At 45.6% G+C, this 27,598-nt stretch overlaps 1 protein-coding gene across 4 annotated transcripts; it reads left to right on the top strand.

Annotated features, from left to right (window-relative positions):
* The first annotated feature begins 1,708 nt into the window (after positions 1 to 1,708).
* Positions 1,709 to 27,268, top strand: LOC142923879 (fructosamine-3-kinase-like). 4 transcript variants are annotated; one of them, XM_076064847.1, is made up of 6 exons: positions 1,716 to 1,866; positions 12,127 to 12,243; positions 15,347 to 15,469; positions 16,326 to 16,483; positions 18,971 to 22,063; positions 25,860 to 27,268. In XM_076064847.1, exons 2-5 carry the CDS (start codon positions 12,187 to 12,189, stop codon positions 18,987 to 18,989), a joined length of 357 nt encoding a protein of 118 aa, XP_075920962.1. In that variant the 5' UTR covers positions 1,716 to 1,866; positions 12,127 to 12,186; the 3' UTR covers positions 18,990 to 22,063; positions 25,860 to 27,268. The 4 variants fall into 4 exon arrangements, 3 of the variants coding, with proteins under 3 accessions (XP_075920961.1, XP_075920960.1, XP_075920962.1); XR_012940927.1 differs by lacking the exon at positions 12,127 to 12,243 and having other exon boundaries at positions 1,709 to 1,866; XM_076064846.1 differs by lacking the exons at positions 18,971 to 22,063; positions 25,860 to 27,268 and adding an exon at positions 18,649 to 18,723 and having other exon boundaries at positions 1,712 to 1,866; positions 12,153 to 12,243.
* Positions 27,269 to 27,598: the final 330 nt, after the last annotated feature.

Genomic DNA, 27,598 nt, shown 5'->3' with positions numbered 1-27,598 from the left:
AGGTCTTGTTGGAATTCCCTACACCTCTGCTTTAGCAAACGGACAGAAAATATGGCATCTGTGCAGGACCACCCTTTCCTGAAACCACATTGGGGCTCCGCAAGCCTCTCCTCAGCATGCCTGGTAAGGCAGTGTTGAATAATCCTTGCCAGGACCTTTCTCAGCACACTGAGGAGTGAGATGCCCCTGTAGTTGTTACAGTCTGTGCGGTCTCCCTTCTTAAAGATGGGGACCACCATGGCATCCAATCACCTCACTTACACCACCATCACTAATACCACCAACACCAACACCACCATCACTAACACCAGTAACACCACCACTATCACCACTACTAACAACCACAATCACTAACACCACCATCACTAACACAACTAACACCACCACCATCACGAGCACCCCCACCACTAATACCACCAACATTAACACCACCACTCCTCCCCCTGCCAGTATGGGACACCAAAGACAAAGATCCCCGTAGAGACTTAACAGGCTGTAGGGGCAAGTGCTGTTAGCCAGCAGTACGTATGAAGTCCGGCACGACACACGAGGGGGTTGGATTGCCAGCACCACGCCCGGCCGCCTTTGTCTCCCCAGTGGCGATCTTTACACACCACACCAGGTACTCATTCGAGGTTGAGTCGATCTAGGGGAGGCCCAGCACCGGTTCAGATAATCGTTACTGCTGTTGGCCTTTAGAGGGAATCCAACTCGGGGTCGCCGGGTTCATAGCGCGGCGCGCTGTCAGCTCTACGACCGTTCCACACACACACAGACTCACACAGAGACTCGCACACATACAGACTCACACACACAGAGACTCACACAGACTCTCACACACACATACAGACTCACACAGAGACTCACACACACACACAGAGACTCACACAGAGACTCACACACACACAGAGACTCACACACACACACAGACACAGAGACTCACACACACACACACAGAGACTCACACATACAGAGAGTCACACACACACAGACTCACACATACAGAGAGTCACACAGAGAGTCACACACACAGAGACTCACACCGAGAGTCACACACACAGAGAGTCTCACACACACACAGACTCACACAGAGAGACTCACACACACACAGACTCACACAGATAGACTCACACACACACAGAGAGTCACACACACACAGACTCATATAGAAAGCCTCACACACAGACTCGCACAGAGAGACTCACACCACCACCGCCACCACTCACCCTCAGCCCGGTTCCACTCCTGCTCTGGGGTCGGTCCGCGTCTCTCTAACGGCCAAACTGCCAGTCGGAAGCACGTGGCGCGAGACGCGGGGGTGGTCCAAGGTAACCACGCCCCCGTGACGTCAGAGCCATGAGCTCCTCCCCCTCACACCTGAGCTCCTCCCCCCCTGCCCCCCCTCGCGACCACGCCCCATGGTCCGCCATTTCCCTCCCCCTCGCTACCCCCCTGCCCCCCCTGCCCCTCCTCGTGACCCCCCTTCCCTCCCCGCCCCTCCACATTCGCAACCCCCCATGCCCCCTCACAACCCCCCATGCCCCCTCACAACCCCCCATGCCCCCTCACAACCCCCCATGCCCCCCCTTTTTCTCCACCTAACGAACCCCCTCTATGCTCCCCCTCACCCCCCCCTTGCCCCCCCTGCCCCCCCCCTCGTGACCCGCCCCCTCACCCCCCATGCCCCGCCCCCCTCCCCCGCTGCTACTTCCGCTTAGGCCGGGGCCGAGTGGAGGCGGCGCGCGCTGTGGATTGTGGGTGGCGAGCGGCTGATTTGGATTCCCGCTCACGGCCACCGTCAGTGGCTCGCGAAAGCTTCTGAAGCGGCGGCTCGCTGGGCCTCCTCTACGTCGACTCAGCCTGAAGGTGAGAACCTCGCGCGGTGTGTCCACATCAGCAGTGGCGGCGGCGGCGGTGGGGGGAGACAAAGGAGGCGCCTGGCCCACAGCCGTCACGTTCTGCTGAGTTCGCGGCGCTGCTTCAAGCAGAGCTCGGCCCTGCTGCTGCTGTTGAGAGGCACTCCCAGAGGGCCGTGTGGCTGATGGGAATTATAGTTGTGGTTAAATTATAGTTGTGGTTACAGTTGTTGGTCGTGGTTATTGTTGTGTGGTTGTTATTGTGGTGGTTGTGCAGGTGGTGGCACACGAGTTAACTCATAGCACCAGGGTCTAGCCCTCCTCTTGTACCTAGCCAGGCAGAGCAGTCAACCCATGGCACCTGAGTCTGGCCCGTGGCCTCCTCCTGCACTTAGCCTGGCACAGCCGTCAAACCTTGGCACCTGAGTTATTGTGGGGACATCACCGCCACGTAGTGGTGAATGGCGACTGTTGATGTATGTGGGCTTGTGTGTGAGTATGATGGTGAATGCGTGAGTATGATGGTGAGTATCATGGTGAGTGTATCATGGTTAGTTAGTAATACTGAGTGTGAGTTTGACTAATTCTCCCTCTCGCTGTCTCGGCTTTCCCCCCTAACTACCTCGCCTGGTGTACAGGAGGTTGTGGGTTCGACCCCGACGCTGATGCCTGCTGTATATTTGGAGTTTGCGTGTCTCTGTCTCTCCCCGTGGTCGTGTGGACTTTTTCTCCGGGTCCTCCGGTTTTTCCCTCCACATTTAGAAACATTCGTTTAAAGTTTTGACTTAAAACTTTAGTGACTGTGATGATGAGCCACTTCGTTGAGCTATCATTGGTGCCAAGTCGCTTCTGAAAAAGAGATGTTTAGCTGAGTGGACCTTAGTCTAGTTTTCTCTCTCCTTCCCGAGCACAAGAACAAGCAGGAGCAGGGGTAGGAGCATTCTCCACTTAGTGGTGGTGACGACACCACGGCGCTTGTGCCAGGATATGTGCACCACAGATATCCATCACATAGAGACCCATAGAGTCATCACACATAGACCTATACACTCACCACGCACATACCCTCAGACTTGCACAGAGAACCATAGACTCACCACAGAGACCCATAGACTAATCAGACAGAGAACCACAGACTCAAACAGATCCACAGACTCGCACAGAGCCTTATAGACTCACCAAACAGAGACATAAACTCACCAGACAGATACCCATAGACTCAATCGTACCCATACTCACACAGAGACCCATAGACTCATCACAGAAACCCATAGACTCAGAGAGAGACCCATAGACTCACCATACAGACCCATAGAATCACCACATAGAGACCCATAGAGTCATACAAAAACGCATAGACTCACCACACAGAGAACCACCGAATCAAACAGACTCGCACAGAGCCCTATAGACTCATAAAACAGAGACACATAAACTCACCACACAGAGACCCACGGACTCTCACAGAAACCCATAGACTCACCACACACAGATCCATCGACTCACAGAGAGACCCAAGGGCTCGCGTGTGTGGTTATTTAGTTGAAGGTGGAGGGGGATTACCAGCCCCTTGCACCCATCCAGAACTCCCTGTTGCCACTGTGTGGCTGCGAGGCGACGTGAGGTTTACAGCTGGTCAGGTTTGGCGCCCCCCCCCCCCCAAAATAGCATTTCTCACAACCACCACTGCGTTATCGACCGTCGCCATTCGCCAATAAGTGACAGTGACGTCACCACGGCGCCTGTGCCAGGCCAGGTGCACTTTGAAGCCACGTGAAGTGTCGAAGGCTCGCTGACCGGAGGTCCTGGAACAGACCCAGGTGCCATGGGTTGGCTGACTGAGATGACTGGCAGATGCACCACCTGTTCCCTGTACTGTGCCAAATTGCTGCATATTTATCATCCGGTGTTCCGCTCGTTGTTGTGAGCGTCACTCCTCTGTTGTTGGTGGAGGGCGACTGTCTCCAACTGCCCAGTAGAAGCGTCCTTCACGAGCCTCCCTCGCAGAGGCCGATCCCGACACCACTGGTACCAGTCGTCGGCAAAGCCCACTCAGCTCCACATCCTCCCGTACCGCATCAGTCCACCTCCACTCCAGCCCATGGCGTGCCCGCCCATCAACTCTCAACCACTTACACCACATATTCGTTAACGATGCGCACCCTAATCTGCCACTACAGTTGTGTGCAGGGTGTTGTGATGTCACGTAGTTAGACGTTTCTCCTGGTCCCCCCCCCCTCCGTTATAACGCGCCGTCTATCTATGGCCTCGTCGCATTGGCCTTCATGGACGAGTGGTGATGGTGTAAGATGATTCAGCGGTGGACACTGAATTACCGGGGCCCCATTTAACGTTCAGGTGACACGGGGCACGGTACGTGAAGAACCTCTTATCTGTCCTGTAAGCAGACTCCTCTGCGTGGGATATTTAACACCTCTTAATGCACAGACAACAGCCAACTCAGCCTTGCCTGCCGGAGGAGCTCGCTGATGATCGGACAGTGTCCAGATCTCTCAAGGATCTGTGAGCTACTCGCACACAAAGATCCCCCTTGTAGCCTTTAACAGACTGTTGGGGCAAGTGCTTTATAACATCATCAAAGGGGCGCTGCAATATGATGCAATCAAAATCACCGATCAGAGATTTTCCTATATATTGTCTTTGTTGATCGTGAATCGAGACTAATTGTATTGATTCCACTCAATCGATCCTGCAGCAAGCTCAAAATGTCCGATTTTATCTGCAATATTCTGCATTTCACAGATCATTCAAAGCAACGGTATTGATGCCCGATTTGTATGAGTGGGTGGGTGGCAGGGTGAGTGGGTTTGTGAGTGGGTGAGTGAGTGTGTGGGTGGCTTTAGTAGTTGAGCGGGTGGGTGAGTCAGATAATGAGGCACCGCAGTGGTGAGATGTTAACTCCCTCGCCCAGAATACAGGATGTAATCAATTCGATCCCGACCCTGAAGCTGTATATTTGGAGTTTTCATCTTCTTCCGTGGTCGCGTCGATTTTTTTGATTCCTTGGGGTTTGTTTTACACGTAGGCTTTCGCGACCAATATTATCCATAATAGAGGTTTTTTTTTTGGGTTAGATCGCGTAAATATATAAATGTGTCGTTAAAACCCACCACCACCCGACACAGCCAACTAGTAAGGGTTGTCACGTAATCAGAACATGCCAATTTATCACTAGTACAGCACACCGGTGTGTTGGAGAGTCAAGCCACAACATTTACAATCTGAGTACAACGTTTCGCCAGTAATTACAACTAGCTTCATCAGGCGACAGCCAGATTTGTGGAGAAGTAAGTCTGTTTCGTTCCTTATAAAGAGGCATAGATGTGGTGACCACACTTTGGCGCTCTTGATGCAAAGTGGGGAGGGGGGGGGAGATTAATGAGTCAACGTACATTATGCATGCGCATTATGCGAACCCTTTGCGCTTGTCCTTCCGGTCCATTGTGTGCATTAAAATAGCCGGGTTTTCCCTCCGCATTTCAAATCAACATGCGTTTAAAGGCTTTGAATGCAATAAATGTTTACGTGATAAGCCACTTCGTCGACCTATTATTTGTAATCAGGTCACTTGATATACCTCTGTGGGCCTTACCTGGTAAAATAAAAAAAATTGTTTAGTTTCAGTTTATTGGATGGTTGAGTGGGTAGGTGGGATTTTGAGTGCGTGGGTGTGTCAGTTGGAGATTGAGTGGGTGTCAGGGTGAGTGGGTGGGTAAATTGGTGAGTGAGTGAGTGTGTTTGAGATCCAGTGGGTGGGTTTGTGTGAGTGGGTGGGTGAGTAGGTGGCTGAGCCGGAGAGTGGAGTGCCATGGTGGCGAGATGTTAACTGCCTCGTTTTTTATAAACTAGGTCATGGGTTCGATCCCGACCCTGACGTCTGTATATTTAGAGTGAGTGGGTGTGTAGGTGGGTGCATAGGTAAGTTCTTGAGTGAGTGGCTTGGTGTGTTGATGAGTCAGTGGGTTAGTGAGTGAGTGGGTTTGTGAGTGGGTGAGTGAGTGTGTGGGTGGCTTTAGTAGTTGAGTTGGTGGGTGAGTCAGATAATGAGGCGCCACAGTGGCGAGATGTTAACTCCCTCGCTTGGTATATTGGAGTTCGTAGGTTCCCCCCAACCCTAAAGTCTGTATACATTTGGAGTTTGCATCTTCTCCCCATGGTCGGGTGGAATTTTCTCCGGGTTCTCCGGGTTGTCCCTCCGTATTTAGAAACATGCATTTATAGAATTTGGCTGCTATAACGTTCTACGTGAAAAGCCACTTCATTGAACTGTTATTTGTGGTCACGTGGCTTCTGAAAAATATCTATTTTGCTGTGGGCCTGACCTGGTAAAATAAAAAAATATTTTTAAAATGTAGTTTAGTGTGTGGATAATTGGGTGGGTGGGTGAGTGGGCAAGTGCATGGGTGAGTGCCTGGGTGGGTTTATGGGTACTGAGTGGCTGGGTGAGTCAGTGCCTGGATGCATGTGACGGTGGGTGTTTAAGTGAGTGGGTGACTGTGTGGGTTAGTGGGTGGGAGAGTCATATAGTGGGGGGGCACAGTGGCAATATGTTAACTACCTCGCCTCGTATACAGAAGGTTGTGGGTTCGATCCTGACCCTAATGCCTGTATATTTCCCTCCACATTTAGAAACATGTATTTAGAGGAGTTAGTTGCTATAAATGTATACATGATAAGCCTCTTTTTTGAGCTATAATTTTTGGCGATGGTGCTTCTGAAAACAATATTCATAGCTCAGTGGGCCTTACCTGGTAAAATAAACCTGGTTGAGTTAGTGGGTGGTTGAGTTAATGGGTAGTTTAATTATTGGGTGGCTTTATTATTGTTTGGTTGAGTGATGGGTGGGTGGATGATTAGTTATTTGCGTAGTGGGTGATTTGGTGAGTCGGTGAGTGGCTGAGGGAGTGGGAGGTGGTTGGGTGAGTGTGTGGGTTAGAAATGGAGTGGGTGGCAGGGTGAGTGGATGTGTAAGTGGGTGAGTGAGTAGGTGAGTGGCTGGGTAATTAGGTGAGTGGCTCGGTAAATAATTGAGCAGCTGGGCGAGTAGGTGAGTGTATGGGTGAGTGTGGGTGGGTATGTGGTTGGGTGAATGAGTGTGTGGGAAGGAGGTTAGGTGGGTAGTGGGTGGGTTATACATTGAGTGAGTGCGTTAGTGACTGGGTGAGTGAGTGGGTGGGTTAGCGATTGAGTGGCTCGGTGAGTGAGTGCTGGGTCGGTGAGTGGGTGAGTAGGTGAGTGTGTGGGTGTTAGTGGGTGGGTGATTGATGGGGTGGGTGTGTGAGTGAGGAGATGGGTGGGTGGGTTGGTGAGTGCATGAGGGAGTAAGTGGGTGGTTGGGCGTGTGCATAAGTGAGTGGGTCAGTGAGTGGGTGTGTGTAGATTAGTTTGGTATGAGATTGAGTGGGATGCTGGGTGAGTGGTTGAGAAGATAGGTGGGCAAGTTAATGAGTGAGTGGGTGGGTGAGCGGAGGGGTGAGTGACGGGTTGGGTGAGTGAGTGAATGGGTGAGTGACGGCTGGGTGGGTAATTTAACATGGGAAGTTGAGTGGGTAAGTTAGCGTGTAAGTGAGTGGATGGTTGAGTCAGAGAGTGAGGCGCCAAGGTGGTGAGATGTTCACTATTTTGCCTAGTATACAGGAGGTGGTGGATTCGATCCCGACCCTGTCGCCTGTATATTTGGAGTTTGTAAGTTCTCACCCGTGGTCGCCTGGATTTTGTTCTAGATCCTCAGGGTTTTCCCTCTGCATTTAGAAGCAACATGCGTTTAGAGGATTTGGCTGCAATAAATGTATCTGTGATAAGCCACTCGTATATCTATCATTTGTAGCCAGGTCTATTCTGAAAAGGATCTATATAGCTCAATGGGTCTTGCCTGGTGAAATAAAAAGTAAATTTCGGTTTAAAGCTTTCATGACTGCAAGGATTCATCTTCTTGGTTCTTTCGGTAAAGTCACGTAGAATGGGAATAAAATAATAAAATAAAATAAGACAATAAAATTCTCACGACGTTTTGGCCACAACACAAGTGGCCTTCTTCAAGTGAAGAGACAGGTCTGTCCGGAAGACAGAGCTTGAATGAACGCTGACATGCAAGGACCGCGTCTATTAAGCTGTGTGGGCGGAGTTAATATATGAATTTGCATGTTACCTGCATCACCTCCGGAGAGGAGGAGGGAGGGGGCTGGGAACACAGGCAGAGAGGAAACAAGAAAAGGGGCAAGTGCAACAGCCAAGGTGCGCTGTTGTGTCCTGAGTTGCCTTATGACTATGCTGTAAACTGGACTACTATATAATACAATATTATACCTTCCAATCTAAACTACATGGTATAACATCATATCATAGACAAATTCCACTTTTGAATTATGCAATACGTTACTTTACACTACCCTATACTTTAGATTATAAACTATTAGACTTGTGATATTACATTATGTCTTATTCTTTGAACCCAACTATATACCACACTGATGTATATTCATTATGCAATTACGATGCTATATATTGCCTTATGAGTTATGTTAAACATTACAATGTTATACTATTAATTATTATACTACATGTTGTAAACCATACCATTGACCGTGGTGTAAGAAGTATTAAGAGGCAGTGCCAGCAAAAGGGCTGCGGTCTGAAAATCACCATAAAATACAATCAATTAAGAACCGAAATGGTTTAAAACATCTTTCCAATGGTTACTAAGCCAGAATCCATCTTCTCGGTTGAAATTGTCTCTGTGCTTGTATATGTGGATGGCCTCATGAACGAATCTCTCATGGTAGCCGGTTGGCTTGCAAAGAACCTCTGTCTTGGAGAAGTCAATGTCATGTGAGCCCACTGAATTATAACAGTGATCTGCCACGGCAGAGGCGTTCGTCCTACCGTGTTTCATGTCTGCTTTATGTTCGCGGATGGGGTCCGATATATGTCGTATGGTTTCTCCAATGTAGCTGCTACCACAGAGGCACTTTAGTTTGTAAACGCCCGGGTACTGTATGTCTGGAACCACATCCTTTACAGATGGAACCAGATCACGGATTTTTTGTACTGTGTTGAATCGGACCTGGATCTTGTGTTTATTCAGGATTTTGGAGATATTTTTGTGACCCCCGCAATGTACAGTGAGGGAAAAAGTATTTGATCCTCTGCTGATTTTGTACGTTTGCCTACTGACAAAGAAATTATCAGTCTATAATTTTAATGGTCGGTTTATTTGTGGTGAAGGTTGTTTTGAAAACGAGCTATGTAGCTCATTGGGCCTCACCTGGTAAAATAAACATAATTCATTGTGTAGGTGAGTGAGCGGTGTGTGAGTGAGTGCATACGTGTGTAGGTGAGTGGGCGGTGGGTGAGTGAGATATTGGGTTAGAGATAGTGTAGTGGGTGGCTTGCTGAGTGGGTGAGTGGCTCAGTGGTTAAGTTAGTGGGTGGTTTAATTAATAGGTGATTTAGTTTGTGAGTGGTTGAATTATTGGGTGGTTGACTGATGGGTGGGTGAATAATTCCGTGGTAATGGGTGAGTAGATGAGTGGGCGGGTGGTTGGGTGAGTGGGGGATTAGAAATTGAGTGGATTGCAGGGTAAGTGGATGTGTAAGTGGGGTGGGTAAGTAGGTGAGTGGCTGAGGGAGTGGGCAGCTGGTTGGGTGAGTGGGTGGGTTAGAAATTGAGTGGGTGGCAGGGTCAGTTGATGTGTAAGTACTGGGTGAGAAGGTGAGTGGCTCATTGAGTAAGTGAGTGGATGGGCGAGTAGGTGAGTGGATGGATGAGGGAGTGAGTGGGTGGGTGAATTAGTGGGTGGGTGAGTGGATGTTTGGGTGGGTGGATGAGTGAGTGTGTGGGTAGGTGGTTAGGTGGTTAGTGTGTGCGTTAGAAGTTGAGTGGGTTAGTACCTGAGTGAGTGAGTCGGCGGGTGGGTTGGTGAGTTCGTTGTTGGATGAGTGGGTGAGTATTAGTGGGTAGGTATGTAGGTGAGTGATTGACTGTATGGGTGGGTGAGTGAGTGAAGAGATGGGTAGGTAGGTTGGTTGGTGGGTGCGTGAGTGAGTGAGTAAGTGGGTGCGTGAGTGCATACATGGCTAGGTGAGTGAGTTTGTGGTATGAGATTGCGTGGGTGGTTGGGTGAGTGGTTGAGAATTAATTTTGATGAGTTAGTGGGTGGGTGAGTTGGTGAGTGAGTGGTTGGGTTAGCGTATGGGTAAGTGAGCAAGTGGTTGGGTGAGTGTGTGGGGTAGTGAGTGATTGAATAAGTGGGTGAGTGAGGGGCTGGGTGGTTGGCTTGGGTAGTGAGATTGTGGGTGGGTAAGTGAGTGGGTGAATGGGTGTATTGGTCGGTGAGTGTGTGAGTAAGTTAGTCGGCACATGATTGAGCGGGTGGCTGGCTGAGTGCGGGAGAAGATGGGTGGGTGAGTTAGTGGGTAGGTGAGTTGGTGCGTGGTTGGGTGAGTGAGGGAGTGACTGGTGGGTGGGTAAGTTAATGTGGGAGGTTGAGTGGGTGAGTTAGTGTGTAATTGGGTGAGCGGGTCAGAGAGAGGGGTGCCACTATGGTGAGATATTAACTACCTCACTGAGTATACAGGAAATCGTGTATTCGATTCTGACCCTGCTGCCTGTATATTATGAGTTTTAATGTTTTGCCTGTGTCCTCGTGGATCTTTCTCCGGGTCCTCCAGATTTATCCCTCCACATTTAGAGTCAAGATTTGTTTAGACGATTTGGCTGCACTAAATGTCAGCTTGATAAGCCACTTCGTTCACGTATCAGTTGTAGCCAGATCACTTCTAAAATGTTTTATATAGCTCTGTGGTGCTTACCTGTTAAAATACAAAATAGTTTAGTTGTAGTTTATTGGATGGGTGATTGGGTAGGTGGGTAGTTCGGTGCGTGGGTGGGTTAGAGGTTGGGTAGGTGGCAGGATGAGTGGGTGGGTGAGTAGATAAGTGGCTGGTGAGCAGGTGGGTGGGTGAGTGCATGAGTTATAGATTAAGTGGGTGGATGGGTCAGTGTGTGATTTGGGGCATGAATAGGTGAGTGGGTGGGTTAGTGGAGTGTTGAGTGAGTGGGTCGTTGAGTTAGTGAGTGGGGGGTATGCAGGTGGGTTCGTAGGTAAGTGGTTAAGTGAGTGGCTGGGTGTGTTGATGAGTGAGTGGGTTTCGCGATTGAGTGGGTGCCAGGGTGATTGGGTTCATGAGTGCTTTGGCTGGGTGTTTGAGTGGTTGGGTGGGAGGCTGAGTCAGAGTGGAGCGCCAGGGTATCAGAATGTTAACTCCCTCGCCATTTGTATAGGACATCGTGGGTTCGATCCCGATCGTGACGCCTGTATATTTGGAGTTTGCATGTTCTCCCTGTGGTTGCATGGATTTTTCTCTGGGACCTCAGAGTTTTTCATGTATATTTAGAAATATACATTTAGAGGCTTTGGCTGCTATAAATGTCCACGTGATAAGCCACTTCTTTGAGCTATCATTTGTTTGCCATGTCATTTCCGACAAGGATCTGTATAGCTCAGTGGGCCTTACCTGGTGAATTTAAAATAATTCAATTGTAGTTGAACTATTTTAAGTGAATAGGTGGATGAGTGGGTCGGTGGGTTGGTGAGTAGCTGGTTTAGTAAGTGAGAGGTTGGATGAGTGGGTGGGTGGTTGAGTTGTTGGTTTAGAGATTCGGTACGTGTCAGGGTGAGTGAGTGGGTGGGTGGCTTTACGAGTGGGTGAGTGGGTGGATAAGTCAGAGAATGGGGCGCCATGGTGGCTAGGAGATGTTAACTACCTCGCCTGGTATATTGAACTTCGTAGGTTCGATCCCGACCTTGACGCCTGCTGTATTTTTGAAGTTTGCATGTTTTCCCCGTGGTCGTGCAGGTTTTTCTCCAGTTTCTCCAGTTTTTCCCTGCACATTTAGAAACATGAGTATTTTGAGCATTTGGCTGCTATAAATTTCCCTGTGATAAGCCACTTCGTTAGGCTATCATTTGTGGCCAGGTCGGTTCTGAAAAATAGCTCTGGTAAAATAAAAAATGGTTTCATTTATAGTCTACATAGGATTGACTTCCCAGGAAGTAACACTCATTGTATAAACCCCAGAAGAATATTGTTTTGAGTCACCCAAACCAGAATGTGAACTGATATATTCGTATTTTCAAGCGAGGTTCTCGGCCACAGACCACCTGGACAAATATGATGTAGTTTAGTTTGCATATGAATTATTACTTGGGGTTTGTTGACATGATAAAGTTAATGTTTTCTTTGACAGGTCTATTGTGTTGTACACTCTGACAGGGGCTCAGGCTTGTTGGGGCAGCATCTGGCTGAAATGCACCTTCACAACAGAAGATTGGAGAGAGGCTTCACAAGGAAGAGAAAACTATCGGTATTGAATCATGAAAATGTAAAACATGTGGAAAACTAGGCCCACCGATCCAACCCTAGCATCATGTCAACTATGTATTATGTTGACATTCCTTCGCACTGAGAGTAGGCATGCCAATGGGATCTAATGAATATGTGTTAACAGGCGATTTGTGTGTAAACAAACACACATTTCATACAGCTGTTTATTAATCGTAAAAATCAAGCGATTGAGCTAGTGAATGAGATACACACATGCTGTCATTATTTCATACATGAACACAACCAGTGAGCCAGCGGTCATGATTTTCCACACCTAATCACATTCATCTCTTTGTTTTAGCCATCTTTGTGATGAAGGGAACTGTATTGTTCATGTGTGTGCAATGTACTTTTATATGAATTATGTTGGGTAATATATGAAAGTCCATCAGGGCAAACTCTTCTGCAAAGGAGACTTAGAGAATTCAACATTGCATCCCTTTATATTTTTGCTAATCGCAATATTTTTCGATTCAAAGCTTTCGTGACTGCAGGAATTCATATTCTTGGTTCTTTCGGTAAAGTCACGTGGAAGGGAAATAATAAAATAGTACAAATAAAACATTATATAATAAAATTTTCACGAAGTTTCGGCCACAACACAAGCAGACGTCCTCAGATGAAGAAACAGAGCTGTCGGAAAGACAGCGTCTTAATGAACACTGGGCAGTGAACACTGGGCAGTGTTCATTAAGACGGTGTCTTTCCGACAGCTCTGTTTCTTCACCTGAGGACGGCTGCTTGCGTTGTGGCCGAAATGTCGTGAGAATTTTATTATAATATGTTTTATTTGTATTATTTCCCTTCTACGTGACTTTGCCGAAAGAACCAAGAATATAATCGCAATATGTTCAGGAGATAAATGTCAAGGTCTGCTAGCCAAAAGAAGGCTTTAGGAGAGAGTTCATGTAGTTTTGCTATTCAATCATTAAAGGGCTATAGAGTAAATGCTCAAATAAATGTTTTCAGCTAATTTTGTATATACGCTAGATTTACAAGTCTATAATGTACAGAAAATACCATGGTTGGCCAGACCATCGCTCGGCATCTGCATGTGACTCCTGGGCAGTTCAAGTGTGGCTCTGCAGAGGCGCTGCTAATTTGTAACTCTTCAATTAAACTTTATATGAAGTGAGAACAATCTGGTATCGGAGGCAGGCCACGAGTACTCCCAGGGCACTGAGATTTCTAAACTCAAAATTCCACAGCCAGTCGACACGAGTCAACTTCTGTATGGCTAATCTTTATCTCTTGTGGCTCCCGCGGCCATCTGAAGATTATGGTATGCTGCTGGTAGGGTCAGGAAAGTTGGTCACCCTTGGTATATATCTGTATATGGGTTGATGATTTTGTGCAATGTTCAGCTGCTCCGTCACGACAGGGGTCCCAGTCAGTTTGAGACTGCTAAATTAAGGTTCTCATGTGCTTTACAGATTTTGATAAAAATTTCAGTCTTGAATTTCTCCCAACAGGTATGGACCCTGGGCAGGAGGATGTAGAGTATGTGGGATTCATACGGCTATATGCTGTGGTTACATCCCACATGTGATCTCCGCTTTAAAGTCATGAAACTGGTTGTAGCCCATTTAAATTTTAATATACCCGTTTAACACGTAGGCTTTCGCGGCCAATATCATCCATAATATCGTTTTTTTTTGGGTTAGATCGTTGAAATATAAATTTGTCGTTAAACCCGCCACCACCGACACAGCCAATTCGTAAGGTTTGTCACATAAACAAAACATTCCAATTCGTGAAGGGCTCACAAGTGACGTAATCACATCTATCCCTCCAAGGAATGAAACAGGAGGATTTCTCTACGAATTTGGCTGTCCACCTAATGATGATAGTTGTAATTACTGGCGAAACGTCATACTCAGATTGTAAATGTTGTGGATTTTCTCTCCAACACTTCTGTTTGCTGTACAAGTAGCGGATTGGCATGTTCCGTTTACGTGACAACCTTACTAATTGGCTGTTAGGTGGTGGTGGGTTTAACGGCTCATTTATTTTTATGCGATCTAACCCAGAAAAACTATATTATAGATTTAATGTACCCTTTTGTTGAAGGACAGCCTGGGTGACCAAAGTTTTATAGGAACGGCAATAATATTTACTTGATTAAATTAGTTTTATCATGGAGCGGTGAAATCAGCTGTTGTTCAGATGTCAGTCTAATTAGTATTACATCGTAGAAATATGAGAGTCCTTTGTGTAATAGTCTATTAACCACTGATGATGGTAACATTGGTTTAAGGTTACATTTTAAGAAGAACTAGATTGGCGTACATTTTATCTTGCATAAGTACACAAATTTATAAAACAATATATTTGATTAAAAAAATGCATATATTTTCTTCCATTGCACACAGTTGTACCATTGATAACAGGGCACACAGTTACAACTGACATCACCAGATGTCACTCAAGTTCCCTCAGAGATCGATCTTGCATAACCAGTGTTCACATAATCAGTTATGTTTTCGCTAATTACCAATTACACTCAGCTGGGTTTGACAGACTTGTATGAATGTATGTTGAACTTCCTTTCCACCGTACGTAGCCAACCGTGCTAAACGGAGGTGTGGGAATTAAGTGCAGAACCTATCGTTAGGATCAATGCTGTTGTATTTTTTATGAGGATATCAATTGGTGGCTGAAATGAGATGTTCAAAGACTACACCATGATAATCGGTACATAACGTGAGTGTCGAATTATGTCTTAAGAATTACCCAGCCATTTGTACGTAAATTTCAACGTTGCTGGGTGACATCTTAAGTCCGTGTTCTTCATTGCAAGGCCCGCGGGCCGGTGGCAGTCCCTGGTGTCCTTTTTACTGCGACCCCTGACGTGCAGTTCCCGACAATACACACAAGTGAAAACACCCCATCATGCTGTCAAACCCCCCAATGGTTTTAAATGTGAGGTGGCTCTTTCACTGATAATGTCTTATTCGCGAAAGTGGCCCCCCTCCGAAAATGAGTGAATATCACTGTTTTAGGTCAAGGATTGGCCAAATAAAGTAGGTATTATTTGCTTATGTTTCTAAATGTCCGTAATAAAACTATATTTATGCCACCAGCTGAATGAGTGGCAGGAGGACTGGGTGACGTTCTTCTCATGGCAGCGACTGCAGCTTCAGCTGGACATGATAGAGAAGGACTACGGTGAACGGGAAACCCGCGAGCTCTGGTCTCGGCTTCAGGTTCGTAAGCTGTTTCACTCTCGCCCTTAACCCTTTCCTGTTCCGAGACGACTGCTCATTTCAGGATGGGTCTCGTTCACCGAATCTCGGGACGCGCAAGCGGTTCAGCGGTAATTTTATTTAGAGAGGCATAGCGCCGTTGTTTTTAAAGACATTGTACTCGCCACAGAGCACCGTAGCGACAGGACAGCACTCTGTTATAGCTGGTACCAAACTGTGCTACACACCTTCACGCACGGCCTTGTGGGATCCTCGGTACTAATAAAGTTTTTTAATATTTACTTCCTATTACGTTCCGATGACGTACACGAGATTCAGCGGTGAACGGGATGCACCCCGCAACTTGCAGTCATCTCGGAGCAGGAAAGAGTTAATACATGCAGCAGTGTAGCTCATCATGTGCACAGCCATATGGGAAACCCATTTGATCGCAGTGGGTTTTCGAGGTGACTTTAAAGGTAAAGTGGTGTTTCACACGCAGGCTTTCGCGACCAATATTATTCATGATAAAGTTTTTTTTGGCTTAGATCGTGTCAGTGTAAATGCGTCGTACACCCACATCCACCCAACACAGCCCATTAGTAATGTTTCTGACATGAACAGAACGTGCCATTTATGTTATTGCTTCGGCACTCTGGTGTGTTAGAGAGGAAACGCAGAACATTTTCAAACGAGTACGACCTTTCGCTGGTGATTACACCCAGCATCATCAAGCAATTGCCAGAAGCGTTCTGACTTCTGGCAATTGCCTAATGGCAATTGGAGGTGGGTGTACGACGCATGTAAATTTATGCGATCTAACTCGAAAACAACGTTATCATGAATAAAGTGGTGTTGTTTTTTGCGTGGTGTGCAGCTTCGGTTGGGGGATTTTTTCAGGGACGTAGAGGTGGTTCCGGCACTGCTCCACGGTGACCTATGGACTGGGAACGCTGCAGAGATTCATGAAGGGCCCGTGATCTTTGACCCAGCCTCCTTCTATAGGCACTCGGAGTACGAGCTTGCCATCGCTGGGTAAAAAAAGCTACAAACAACCAAAACAATAGCAGCAACTGCCGTTCACTGCCCTGTCTGTGGCATGCAAGGTTCATTCGTATAACCTCTGTGGCAAGGGCTGGCTCATTAAATAAATAACAGAGACCAGGTAGAGTTGTGGTTGAGATCTCTACATGCTGAGGTCTCCACCCTCTATATTTGCTAACTTACAAAGACTCATCCTTCCTTGCTAAGGCTTTTTGGGCAAATCCTGTTAAAGCTGATACGGTGCACAAAACAATAGTGGAACGATAAAACTCTTATTTATCCACGGCGCTTGAGGATGCTTGAATGTTCCAGAAACTCAGTTTGTCGAACAAGGAACCCGTGGTTCAGAGACAAGTTGCCACTGATGTGCTTTACCAGGAATCCAAGCTGAAGATAATTCATTACACGTCAAATGGAATTCAAACCCTCAGAGCTGGGATATGCTTCAGTGAACAAAAACACATTTGACATTATGTTTACTGAGCAGCCATTGGTGACCAAGTTGAGACCACAGCATTCCTGCCCTCAATTCGCAGGAACGTTTGTTGATAGATGGCTTACTGGATTTTGAACGGAGGACCTCAATGGCATTGGCTCGGTGCTCTGACATTGAAATTAACCTCGAGCCACTCAATTACCTGCATTACGTTGAATTTGTGAAAATGTTCATTTTGATTTTAAAGCTTTCGTGACTGCAGTAATTCATATTCTTAGTTTTTTCGGTAAAATCACGTTGAACTGAAACAACAAAATAATAAAATATATATAAAACAATAAAAAAAATTCTCACGACGTTTCGACCATAACTCAAACGGTCGTCTTCAGGTGTGTTGGTTCGCATAAATTATTTTTTAAACGGCGCATTTATTTATTTATAAAAACCGTTAGCGCCACGCGCAACGATTTGGCAGTTTACCCAGGACTAGTCCATCTATATTCTGAAAAGAGGAGGGGGGAGACGAAATTTTGTATAATGTATGCTGTCTGAAAGCCACTGTAAGCGTGAACAATCAATTAAGACCTGAAATGGTTTATCAAATCTTTCCAATGATTGCTAAGATAGAATCCATCTTCTCGGTTGAAATTGTCTCTTTGCTTGTATATGTGGATAGCCTCATGAACGAATCTCTCATGGAAGCCAGATGGCTTACAAAGAACCTCTGTCTTGGAAAAGTCAATGTCATGTGAGCCTACTGAATTATAACAATGATCTGCCACGGCCGAGGTGTTGGTCCTACCGTGTTTAAGGTCTGCTTTGTGTTCACGAATGCGGTCCGAGACATGGCGTTTGGTTTCTCCAATGTAACTACTACCACAGAGGCAACTTAGTTTGTAGACACCAGGGTATTGTATGTCCGGAATCACATCTTTTACAGACGGAACCAGATCACGGATTTTATGTAATGTGTTGAAACGGACCTGGATCTTGTGTTTATTCAAGATTTTGGAGATCTTTTTTGTGATCCCAGCAATGTAGGGTAATGTGATGGTTTTGAAAGGCTCCTCAAGAGGGTTCTTCTTCATGGTTTGAGTGATAGCTTTGCGGATTGTATAGTCGGAGTAACCATTAGCCCTAAGAGCTTGGTGTACGTGCTTGAGTTCACTGCTTGTGTGTTCCTGGTCGGATATGCATTGGGCTCTATGATACAGAGTCTTGATGAGAAAATTCTTCTGTGATGGATGGTGGTGGGAATCCGGTTTCAGATAAGCATCCGTATGGGTAGCTTTCCTGTAGACAGAGTGGCTCATTGAACCATCAGGTCTCTTTTTAATTAGGACATCCAAAAAAGGTATCTTGCCATCTATTTCGACTTCCATGGTAAATCTGATGGCTGGGTGTATGGAATTGATGTGGTCGAAGAATTGGTCTAGAGCAGGCCGGCCATGTGGCCACATGACAAAAGTGTCATCCACGCACCTCTTCCATAAGGTTGGGCGCAGAGTGGCAGTCTGGATGGCGTCAGTCTCAAATTTCTCCATGAAAATGTTAGCTATAACTGGAGAAAGGGGGGAGCCCATTGAGGTGCCCTCAGTTTGTTTGTAGAAAGTTCCATTCCAAGTGCAGTATGTATTGGTTAAACAATGTCTCACCAGGGGGTGTACCTCAGTGTTTAGTCCTTGATGAACTAAGTCTTCAATGATTGCAATGGTGTCAGGTACAGGAACCTTGGTGAATAAGGAAACTACATCAAAACTGACAAGCAGGTCGTCTGGGGACAGGGAAATACCCTTGATTGTCAATACCAGGTGAGTAGAATTTTGTTCTGAAGACGACCGTTTGAGTTATGGTCGAAACGTCGTGAGAATTTTTTATTGTTTTATATATATATATTTTATTATATATATTTTATTATTTTGTTGTTTCTCTTCAACGTGACTTTACCGAAAAAACTAAGAATATGTTGTTCATTGTTATGTTGTTCGTGCTGGAACAGCAGCATTGTAAGATTTTGAATGTTTGGTGTTGTTTGGGTACAGGATGTTCCAGGAGCTTTAGCTCTACGCTTCACTCATCCTACCACGCTCTCATCCCAAAGTCACAAGGCTTCGGCAAGAACCAGAAGCTCTAGCAACTCTTCCACTACCTGAACCACTGGAATCACTTTGGGACAGGATACCGAGGGTCATCCATCTCCACCATGCGCAGTCTCCTCAAGTGAATGAACGGTGCAGGAAATCGTGGGCTATGGTGTATGACTATAAAAATTCTTATCGGCCATGATATACATTGTTGAATAAAGGCCTTCCCTAAGCCACCACTCAATCTCACAAAACTAGTCCATTTAAATGCTGTGCAATGCCCTAGGCATTCCACGTGAGTGTGACCGGGGGTCCCTTTGTTCCACATCCTGGCCGTGATCTCCACGCGAAAACTGGGTCAGTTAATGTCCGAATCAGAATCTTTAATTAGGCTGGACGAATCTGATGAGCTATTAAGCTCTTTTTCACAGATGTCCAGTCGGGGCGAGTCAGAAAGTTACAACAACAAACAACAATACAAACAGATAGGAGGGCAAAGTAAAGGAACGCGAAGCAAATTTTGACTTAACTTTCGTGACTGCAGGAATTCATATTCTTGGTTCTTTCGGTAAAGTCACGTAAACACCAAACAAGAACAATAAAATAAAGACCGCTTGTGTTGCGATTGAAACGTCCTGGGTTTTTTGCTTTTATTATTTTCAATTTATTTTTTATTTGTTTTTTTATTGAATTTTTTTATTTAATTTGAATTTTATTTCTTGTTTTCTATTTACGTGACTTTACGGAAAGAACCAAGAATATGAACGCTAAGCAAGTCATGAAATAAAAATATATAAGAGTTCAAATTGCATTAGTGCATCAATTCCTGCCAAAAATTTTTTATCACCAAATGCCATTTTGGGCAAGGCAGCATAACAAAAACAATCCCAGATGTTTGACTAGTACCAGTTACAGTGTATGTTTTTGTTGTTGTTTTGCTATGGGAGTAAACCCTTGCAGAGAAAGGGACCAGAATTAGGAAAGCGAAGCCAGGCACTCCTTCAGAAGATGCCATGCACGGGCGTGACCACTGCACCACCCTGACGCCCAAACAAATGGAATTCAAATAATCTGCAATACTGGCAAATAAACCCTATTAGTATCAACCGAATGTCTGGACAATCTGACCCCCTCTACACAAGCAACAGCTGAGAGTCAACGCTGTGATGCTGTGCGATTGGTGCAAGCGACCCATCGTTGTGTTTTAATGTTGAGCGGTTAAACTTGCACTGTTGTGGGGTGAGGTCAAGGCCAATGGCTGCTTCCAGCGGTGTCAAGATCAGCGTTTTGAAGAGGCTCACGAAGGATGATACTTGGCAGTTGGGTGCAGTCTCCCTCCATTAACAACAGAGGGCAGAGGAGCGACGCTCACAACAATTGGCTGAGCACTGGGCGTATACAACGCATGAAGTCGGCAGCAAGTTTATCTCAGGGAGTTGACCCGCACACGACAACTGGGTCTGTCCCGCGTGTTCACGCTATAACGCGGTTGCCTTCATTTAGGGAACGCGCACCGCCATAAGGCGACTTGTGAGCGGTCGACGCCGAACTACTTTCTTGAGCTGCGCGGTTGAGCGAGACGAGACGGTAACGCGGCGGCGTCCCCCCAAGTTATTTGTAACCCAATTCTGACTGCGCGTGGACATTCATTACGGGGGAAATATTTTCGCTTAGCGCGGCACTTTTCAGGAACGCATCTACTGCGTTAAACGAGGACCCGCCGTACAGGTGCTGTGCACTGTACTCGGAATCAAAATCTGTTTTGACCCTGGAGAAATCCGAAGCGCTATCAAGCTCTCACTCACAGGTGTCCAGTAAGAGGCGGTGGGGGGGTCACCAAGTGACACGCAGCTTTACCGTGGAGTAGACCGCGAGGACGCCAACGTCACCTAGGCATCGCCGCCCCCCCCCCTCTGGCTCTGCCTGCCTCGCTCTGTGCACGTGAGGTGCCAACCACGTGACGCGGGCCACTGCGCGCGTTGCGTCACCGCTCACCGTGGGGGGCCCCTCCGCTACGTCCACATCGTACAGTCGCACATTCATTAATAGTCACACTCTTAATCATGTTTATGGTCATCGTCATTAAAGGTGAGTTTAATAATAATAATACTACTACACAATGTGTGCATTAATATATACGGCATGAATAAAACGCACCTGTAAATATCCTAAGTAAGTTTGACCTGACATTATTGCACAACAATTGCCCAGCCACCGTGGGATGTTTATCCTCCAATGTGTATCTGGCTCTGACCTGACTTATATAAAAGTGCAGCTCTGCAATTGCTTGGTCACACCACCACTGGTGAAAAGACCTTCATGAGAGCGAACTCTTTACGAGTATTTGGTCTACTTTTCCATATAACAATAGGGTTTACCCTTTCTGGCAATACAACAGGTGTCAAGATGTTAAAACACCAAACAGAATCCTTATTCAAGGAATCCTGTCTGCATTAACCACACGTACTTGTGGTGAACATGGAAACATGCTCTGATAATATATGCATTGTCTTTGAAACTGATTAGTCCACACCAGGAAGGTCCCATATTCTACTTTTCCACGTTGACCAGATGTGTTGGAAGAGCCGGCTGAAAGCCACACTTTGCTGCATCACACACGACTTGCCGATCAGCTAACTGTGGTGTACCCATTTAGCGACCTCTGGTCTGTGAGTTCAGTTTACTAACCATTAACAGCATGGCAGCTTTCTAATTGGCTTGTGTGACAATTAACCCATGTCATTATCTCTTGCACAGCCTGAAATAAGTTTTGGCGTCAGGGATGGAAATTATGACTCACCCACCTGCACCTGCCTTGTGCTCCCAGACACCTAAGGACCTTACTACCGCTGTGAGAAATTGACGGGCGTAGACTGCTGCATGGCGATGATGTATTCACGTCGTTCCTGCTGTTTTCCTCTTTTGCTAGGTGATGCAATTGGTGTGCCAACACCTCCAGATGCAGTTCCTGAAGGACGTGGGCATTCGGGACATGTTCGTTTTGCCTGCGAGTTTGTCCGAACACACAGGGAAGTCAGCCTGTTCATCGAGGTGCGTTTCCCATGTTTATTTCACTCGATTGGTCGTCTGTTTGCAAGGTCATGCTGTGCCCAGAGGTCACCCACTGAGTTTTTTTTACCGTAACATTACCGTCACTTGGGTTTGGTGATCGATTCAACAGGGCAAAAATATTTGTAAGAAGCGTAAACATGGCAACGTGATCATTGTCAGGACACGGTGGACCTTCAGAATGCCGAGTATGATCTTTAAATTTATCCTGGGCTGGTTCGGGGGATATTTGAACAATTTGAATATTGGGGAGATATCGTCTTGCTATGGGTCTGAGTGAGAAGTCTCCCAGCGGTTTTTTGAGTCCATAATCGAGATTTTTGGGTTAGAGCACGTAAACATGCACTCAATGATACACTAAATATGCACTATTTATTTATATATACAGTGAGGCAAAAAAGTATTTGATCCCCTGCTGATTTTGTACGCTTGCCCACTGACAAAGAAATTATCAGTCTATAATTTTAATGGTAGGTTTATGTGAACAGTGAGAGACAGAATAACAACAACAAAATCCGGAAAAACGCATGTCAAAAATGTTATAAATTGATTTGCATTTTAATGAGTGAAAAAAGTATTTGACCCCTCTGCAAAACATGACTTAGTATTTGGTGGCAAAACCTTTGTTGGCAATCACAGAGGTCAGACGTTTCTTGTAGTTGGCCACCAGATTTGCACACATCTCAGGAGGGATTTTGTCCCACTCTACTTTGCAGATCTTCTCCAAGTCATTAAGGTTTTGAGGCTGACTTTTGGCAACTCGAACCTTCAGCTCCCTCCAGAGATTTTCTATGGGATTAAGGTCTGGAGACTGGCTAGGCCACTCCAGGACCTTAATGGGCTTCTTCTTGAGCCACCCCTTTGTTGCCTTGGCCGTGTGTTTTGGGTCATTGTCATGCTGGAATACCCATCCATGACCCATTTTCAATGCCCTGGCTGAGAGAAGGAGGTTCTCACCCAAGATTTGACGGTACATTGCTCTGTTCATCGTCCCTTTGATGCGGTGAAGTTGTCCTGTCCCCTTAGCAGAAAAACACCCCCAAAGCATTATGTTTCCACCTCCATGTTTGACGGTGGGGATGGTGTTCTTGGGGTCATAGGCAGCATTCCTCCTCCAAACACGGCGAGTTGAATCATTCAGATGTTCATTGGCAAACTTCAGACGGGCATGTATATGTGCTTTCTTGAGCAGGGGGACCTTGCGGGCGTTGCAGGATTTCAGTCCTTCACGGCGTAGTGTGTTACCAGTTGTTTTCTTGGTGACTGTGGCCCCAGCTGCCTTGAGATCATTGACAAGATCCTCCCGTGTAGTTCTGGGCTGATTCCTCACGGTTCTCATGATCATTGCAACTCCACGAGGTGAGATCTTGCATGGAGCCCCAGGCCGAGGGAGATTTACAGTTCTTTTGTGTTTCTTCCATTTGCGAATAATCAAACCAACTGTTGTCACCTTCTCACCAAGCTGCTTGGCAATGGTATTGTAGCCCATTCCAGCCTTGTGTAGGTCTACAATCTTGTCCCTGACTTCCTTGGAGAGCTCTTTGGTCTTGGCCATAGTGGAGAGTTTGGAATCTGATTGATTGCATCTGTGGACAGGTGTCTTTTATACAGGTAACAAGTTGAGATTAGGAGCACTCCCTTTAAGAGTGTGCTCCTAATCTCAGCTCGTTACCTGTATAAAAGACACCTGGGAGCCAGAAATCTTTCTGATTGAGAGGGGGTCAAATACTTATTTCCCTCTTAAAATGCAAATCAATTTATAACATTTTTGACATGCGTTTTTCTGGATTTTTGTTGTTGTTATTCTGTCTCTCACTGTTCAAAAAAACCTACCATTAAAATTATAGACTGATAATTTCTTTGTCAGTGGGCAAACGTACAAAATCAGCAGGGGATCAAATACTTTTTTCCCTCAATGTATACTAAATTCTTCTGTTGATATGTAAACTCTGACTTTAACATAGCCACTTCCGTGACCAGTTACATGCTAATTCGTCACATTAACATTATGCTAATCTCCCAGTTACATGCTAATTTCTGACTTTAACATCCTGCTAATCTCTCACATTAACATAGCTACTTCAATGCAAAATTATTCTGTTGATATGTAAACTCCTTTGTCAAGGCGCTCTGCTCCTCCCATCCAGCTTAAAATACGCTGCCAAGCTTAGCAGTGTTCATTGGAGCGCTGTCTTTCCGACAGCTCTGTTTCTTCCCCTGAGGACGGCTGCTTGTGTTGTGGCCAAAACGTCGTGATAATTTTATTTTATAATGTTTTATTATTATTTTATTATTTCCCTTTTACGTGACTTTACCGAAAAAACCAAGAAGATTAATCCCTGCAGTCACGAAAGCTTTAAATCGAAATCAACACACGTGGTAGGAAACAAGTATCGTATGTTATAATAATAATATAAACATGTAATATTCACGGCAATGGCAGTGTTGTTCAGCGTGCTCTGCTGTGGAAGCCAGCCACATGAGTTTGATAACCAGTCATGGCTAGTATCAGTGGAAAGCAAAATCTGAACTGGTTCAATGCTTCGCTGACCCAGACTGAGCAGTATGGAGTACTAATAAGTTAACCCGATGATACATTATTATTTGGCAATGCTGTTGCTGCGTTGGCAGTGGTGCCCAAGAACAATTAACTAAAAAGCTCAACACATTAGTCAGTAATGTTGTGGCCTCAATAGACACAACATTATATGCAACGTTTCGGGCAATGGTCCGTCTCCCATTTGTACAATGAAAAAGGGCCATTGCCCAAAAGTCTACATTTTTCCATTTTTATTTAATTTTAAGGTCATTGTTATTTACGAACGTGTTGAGTTCCCATGATAATTAAGAACAAATTTTGGTAAGAAAAGTCCTGTTACTATGATGAATGTATCCTATAGACAAACATACAAATTCATCACAGGGTTGCCTAAAGCTTGCCAATAGAAAATAATGCCGATCAAGTTGTGGGCACCTGACATTCACTTGCCCTGCGGCCACTCCCTCAATGACTCGAGTCGCATTGACTCAGGGTCCCGCGGGTAGTTCCACGACTCGGTGGTCCAGGAGAGTGGCACGAGCGATGCGGGCATCAGCTGGGGCGCCACAGGGGCAGCCACGCTTCGAGTCACTCGCACAGCTCCCTGTTCAGCATGACGTGAACGCATTCCCAGCCTTCTGATCTATGTGGCTTTTCCGAATGAAGCAAATTGTCACTGATAATTTAGCACATTTGCTAAGCTATTTAAAAGTATATATAGCGATTCATTTTATATAGCGTCGTTCATGATAATTGCATCTCAGAATTGCTGAGAAGCCAAAGACCAAGCTGGAATATTGCAAGGGAGGTGAGCCTGCGCCAACAATTGCCCTGCATTTCTATATATGTCCAGATGTTGCCAGCCAATTAGTGAGTGTATATATGTGGAAGGAAACTGGAGCACACAGATAAGTCACTGCTGAGTGCATTAATCACCCTTTGTGACATTTGTTTGTTTTTAAGTAAGAGGAGAGCGGAGTTTTAATGCCATGTCCTGAATGGGCCTTCCACAACAAAGTCCTCATTCAGGATCCCAGTCCCACAACATTTCAAGCCTGCCTCTCAGTTCTACTGCTCTTTGCACTGAACATTTAAACCTACTTATTGGACCTTCTGATATGCCTTCTTTGGTATCATGACATGCCATTTCCTATACTGGGTCATTGTAATCAGCGCTCCATCATGCCTCCTTGTCAGTCAGTAAACTTCTAACATTGGTGTCGTGTGTGTCTGTTGCAGGGATACTCTGGGGGGCCCTTTGTTTGCCAGGACTCAAACGGCCGCTGGTTCCTTTCTGGAATCGCCAGCTGGGGCGTTGGCTGTGCACGGGCTTACCAGCCAGGTGTCTAGCGCACCGTCGCCAAGTTCATGGACTGGATTCACCAGAACATGCAGTAGTCTCTTACACATTTCTGCACAAGCAGAATACTATAGACCAGGGATATAAATATTATGGAAACTATACATCAAAATAATTAATTAAGGCAATAAATATATTTTTCAAAAACTGATTTAAAGTTAATGTTTAAAGGTTAATTTAATGAGCTGAATACTATATTTTAACTGCACCATAATGCAAAAATGATTTCCAAGTGAACACGGATTTTGGGTCAAATCAGAAAAGTCTTTTTTTTACATGCGTTGTCAATAGCGTTTTTAACTTTTGGGTTTGCCACACATGTCAACGGGCCTGGCAAAGCAAACATGAGCATGATGTTGGCATTGGCAGAAGATGAAGACAGAGCTGGCTATTTTTCAATGTTGCTTAATTCTTTCAAAACTGACACAATGGACAATGAATGCACTGTCTAAATATTTGGCCCAACCTGATTATACATGATAGCAAAGTGAGTGTTGTCCAAACTACGTATGATACATTTATATTCTTGTTTTATTTTCACCTGGGTCATCAACTCGCATCTCCCATACATTAATTGCCATGGATGTTGAGCAGTCGGGGTACTCAGAGGGGGTCTATTGGCCTTCTAGGGGACCACTGCAATGATCGGGGCATCCAGAAGGGATGATGAGTTCCACAGGGAGAACGTCCTTTACAGAGGTTGTCTTAGAGTATGTCCATGGCAAGGTTATTGGTGATTATCTTCACCTCCCCCGGTCAACACAGTCCATGAGTTTGTGAGTTTTGCTTTACTAACGACGTGAAAACAAGACTGGTTTGCACAAGGAGCCTGCAAAAAATTTAATTTAGATAACCTCATGAAATGTGCTGCATGGCACTTATCTGAGACGCCCCTTATCTGAGACGCTCCTGTGTAAATGGCGTGATATCAAAACCATTATTATAGTGAACTACATGACGCGTGTAAGAAAACTATATAAACATCTATTGGAAACATTTCATGAAAATATGTACAAAAATGAACACTTTAATAGTGTTTCATGGTATTCCAAAAATCATAGCATATTTGATTGGTTAAAATGGTTTACTGGTCGGGATGATAAATGGCAATGATCTTTCATCATGTAAAAGACTGTAAGCTGCTCTCAAAAATATATATATTTGAAGATCGTATTCACACTCTGCAACAGTCTATTTTCCACATCAAACCATAATGTGTCTGTCGACTGCAATTGGAAATTGATGCATGCTTAGTAGCAATCGGGTAAATAAACATTGAAATGTGTCACATGTTCGTGTCTGGTGGCTTTTTGCTTGAGATTAGGGATCTTGTGAAAACAGTTATAAGACTTTATATGAAAACCTCCTCCACAGAGGCCGATTTTGACACTGTTGGTACAAGTCATCAAAGTCCAATTAGCTCCATCCACATCCTTCTGTACCACATCATTCCATCTCTCTTCTAGCCTATGACACATCCATTTAGCCCCATCCAGCCAAACAAGCTGTATCATGGGACCTTTTTCCAGAATCAGTGTGAAAAATAACAAAAGGTTTTACCCTTTCTGGCAGTAAAACAGGAAGTGGTATTAAAATGTTCAAACAACCAATTAGAAAC

Source organism: Petromyzon marinus, unplaced genomic scaffold (assembly GCF_048934315.1).
Source record: "Petromyzon marinus isolate PM22_M1 ecotype Great Lakes invasive population unplaced genomic scaffold, UKy_Petmar_22M1.pri1.0 PM_Scaffold_8, whole genome shotgun sequence".
NCBI classification, from domain to species: Eukaryota; Metazoa; Chordata; class Hyperoartia; order Petromyzontiformes; family Petromyzontidae; genus Petromyzon; species Petromyzon marinus.
This window is presented reverse-complemented; position numbering and strand designations above follow the sequence as displayed.